Here is a 2,543-nt window from a genome sequence, read left to right as displayed (position 1 = left end):
GCTGGGCATCTCGGTGGCCATCGCGCACGGGGTCTTCTCGGGCTCGCTCAACATCCTGCTCAAGTTCCTGCTCAGCCGCTACCAGTTCTCCTTCCTGACCCTGGTGCAGTGCCTGACCGGCTCCACGGCCGCGCTCAGCCTGGAGCTGCTGCGGCGCCTCGGGCTCATCGCCGTGCCCCCCTTCGGCCTGAGCCTGGCGCGATCCTTCGCGGGGGTCGCGGCGCTGTCCACGCTGCAGTCCACTCTCACGCTCTGGTCGCTGCGCGGCCTCAGCCTGCCCATGTACGTGGTCTTCAAGCGCTGCCTGCCCCTGGTCACCATGCTCATCGGCGTCCTGGTGCTCAAGAACGGCGCGCCCTCGCCCGGAGTGATCGCCGCCGTGCTCATCACCACCTGCGGCGCCGCTCTGGCAGGTGAGAGCGGGAGCCGCGCCGACCCCCGGCGGCCCACCCGGTCCCACAGGGTCGAGACCTCGGGGCGGCTTTCGGGCACCGCCCTCGCTCCGCGACGGGGAGACTGAGACTGGGAGACTGAGACAGGGAGCCTTGGGAAGGGGTCGCTTGGCTCTGCCTGCACTTAGACCCGTTGGCACCGTCCCCGGTGCTCCGGGCGCCTCCTCGGACACCCCACCTCCCACCCCCACCCCCTGCTGCTCCCAGTGTCTCCTGCCCGGGGTCGGCCGGGCCACTTAGTCTCCCGCTTCCCCTTCCTGCGGGCGGGGTGGGGAGCCGCGGGCTCCGGGGACAGAGTCCTCCCACCCAGGTCCGGCCGGAAGGAGGGGACCAGGAACTTGCCGCGGTTGTGCCCTGCGGGAGTACTGGAGAGTCCGACCGAGGGCAGGGTGTGTAGGGGGGATGGGAAGCAAGCGGGGAGCCCCATGGCTGGAGGTCTCCCGGGGCTGGGGGCACCCGGCAGAGGGAGGCCGGCTGGGCCCCTCGGACTTGGCGGGGGAGCGAGGAGACCCCAGCGGAAGCGAGTGGGGACCCCCGGGGCAGCCAGCCGATGGTGGGCAGAGGGAGACCCGGGAGCTGGGGGTACCGGGCAGGGGAGGCTCCCACTGGGCACTGACCAGGCTTGGCTCCCCCAGTTTATACCCGTCGCCGAAGCACCGCGCGGCTAGTTAGGCCCAGACGACTGGGGGTATCACCGGGGCGCGAACCCCGTGTACTTTTTGTTGAGCTGCCTCAGTGGGAGACCACCCACGCCAACCTGGTCGGTCTCGCTCTCTCTCTCTCTCTCTCTCTCTCTCTCTTTCTCTCTCTCTCTCTCTCTCTCTCTCTCTCTCTCTCTCTCTCTCTCATCCCCACCCCCGCCCCGCGCGCTCTAGGAGCTGGCGACCTGACCGGCGACCCCATCGGGTACGTGACGGGCGTGCTGGCGGTGCTGGTGCACGCCGCCTACCTGGTGCTCATCCAGAAGGCGAGCGCGGACACGGAGCATGGGCCGCTCACCGCTCAGTACGTCATCGCCGTGTCCGCCACGCCGCTGCTGGTCGTCTTCTCCTTCGCGAGTACCGACGCCATCCACGCCTGGGCCTTCCCCGGCTGGAAGGACCCAGTCATGGTCTGCATCTTCGTGGCCTGCATCCTGATCGGCTGCGCCATGAACTTCACCACGCTGCACTGCACCTACATCAACTCGGCCGTGACCACCAGCTTCGTGGGCGTGGTGAAGAGCATCGCCACCATCACGGTGGGCATGGTGGCCTTCAGCGACGTGGAGCCCACTTCCCTGTTTATCGCCGGCGTCGTGGTGAACACCTTGGGTTCCGTCATTTACTGTGTGGCCAAGTTCATGGAGACCAGAAAGCAAAGCAACTATGAGGACCTGGAGGCCCAGCAGCCGGGTGCGGAGGAGGCGCAGCCAAGCGGAGATCAGCTGCCCTTCCTCATGGAGGAGCTGACTGGGGAGGGTGGGCATGGCGGGTCAGAAGGTGGCGAGGCTGCAGGTGGCTCCTCTCAGCAGAGGGGGCCAGAGGCGAGACGCAGCCCCAGAGGAAGCCTGCTGAGGGCCCCAAGCGTGCAGACCACCCTGGATCCAGAAGAAATGAGCAAGAGGTCGCTGAAAGATGCCTACCTGGACGTGTGGCGATTAGTTAGGGGCACCAAGTATATGAAAAAGGATTATTTGATAGACAACGAGGAGTTACCCAGCCCGTGAAAAGGAAGTGCATGTTTGTACATCTGTATGTACATTCATTTTATGGTACAGATAAGATACATTTTAAGGAGGGACACCCTCCCCCCCTCCCCCCGCAGTTCTGTTCTTTGAGTCCCGAGGAAGGGATGCAGAGAAAGAAACTGAATCACAAGTCACAAAATGAGCCCCTGTGTGAGTTATTCAGTGTGACTTTACCGGTGACAGTGCTTAACACTGGGGGCAGTGGTTTCAGCATGAAAGCCCCGGCTCATCTATTTTCTGTCTTTATTACCTTAAGCAAATATCTGCATGTACCAAGAGTCCACGCCCCCCTCCCCAGCCACCCCTCCAAAGATGGTGGGTACAGACATGAGGGCACAGCTGACTAGCTCTCAGATCACTTG

The 2,543-nt window shown here is 64.1% G+C and overlaps 1 protein-coding gene across 1 annotated transcript; it reads left to right on the top strand.

Annotated features, from left to right (window-relative positions):
• Position 1: 1 nt before the first annotated feature.
• SLC35D3 (solute carrier family 35 member D3) lies at positions 2-2,222 on the top strand (the record flags this gene model as incomplete). The annotated part of the gene is made up of 2 exons (XM_004701980.2): positions 2-413; positions 1,328-2,222. Coding segments are annotated over 2 exons (1,245 nt in total), but the record flags the coding sequence as incomplete, so codon positions are not given.
• Between the last annotated feature and the right edge of the window lie 321 nt (positions 2,223-2,543).

Source organism: Echinops telfairi, unplaced genomic scaffold (assembly GCF_000313985.2).
Source record: "Echinops telfairi isolate 266 unplaced genomic scaffold, ASM31398v2 ScPeMD7_3533;HRSCAF=4204_0, whole genome shotgun sequence".
In the NCBI taxonomy this organism is placed as follows: Eukaryota; Metazoa; Chordata; class Mammalia; order Afrosoricida; family Tenrecidae; genus Echinops; species Echinops telfairi.
The sequence above is the reverse complement of the archived record's forward strand: the minus strand, read 5'-3'. Positions and strand labels throughout refer to the sequence as shown.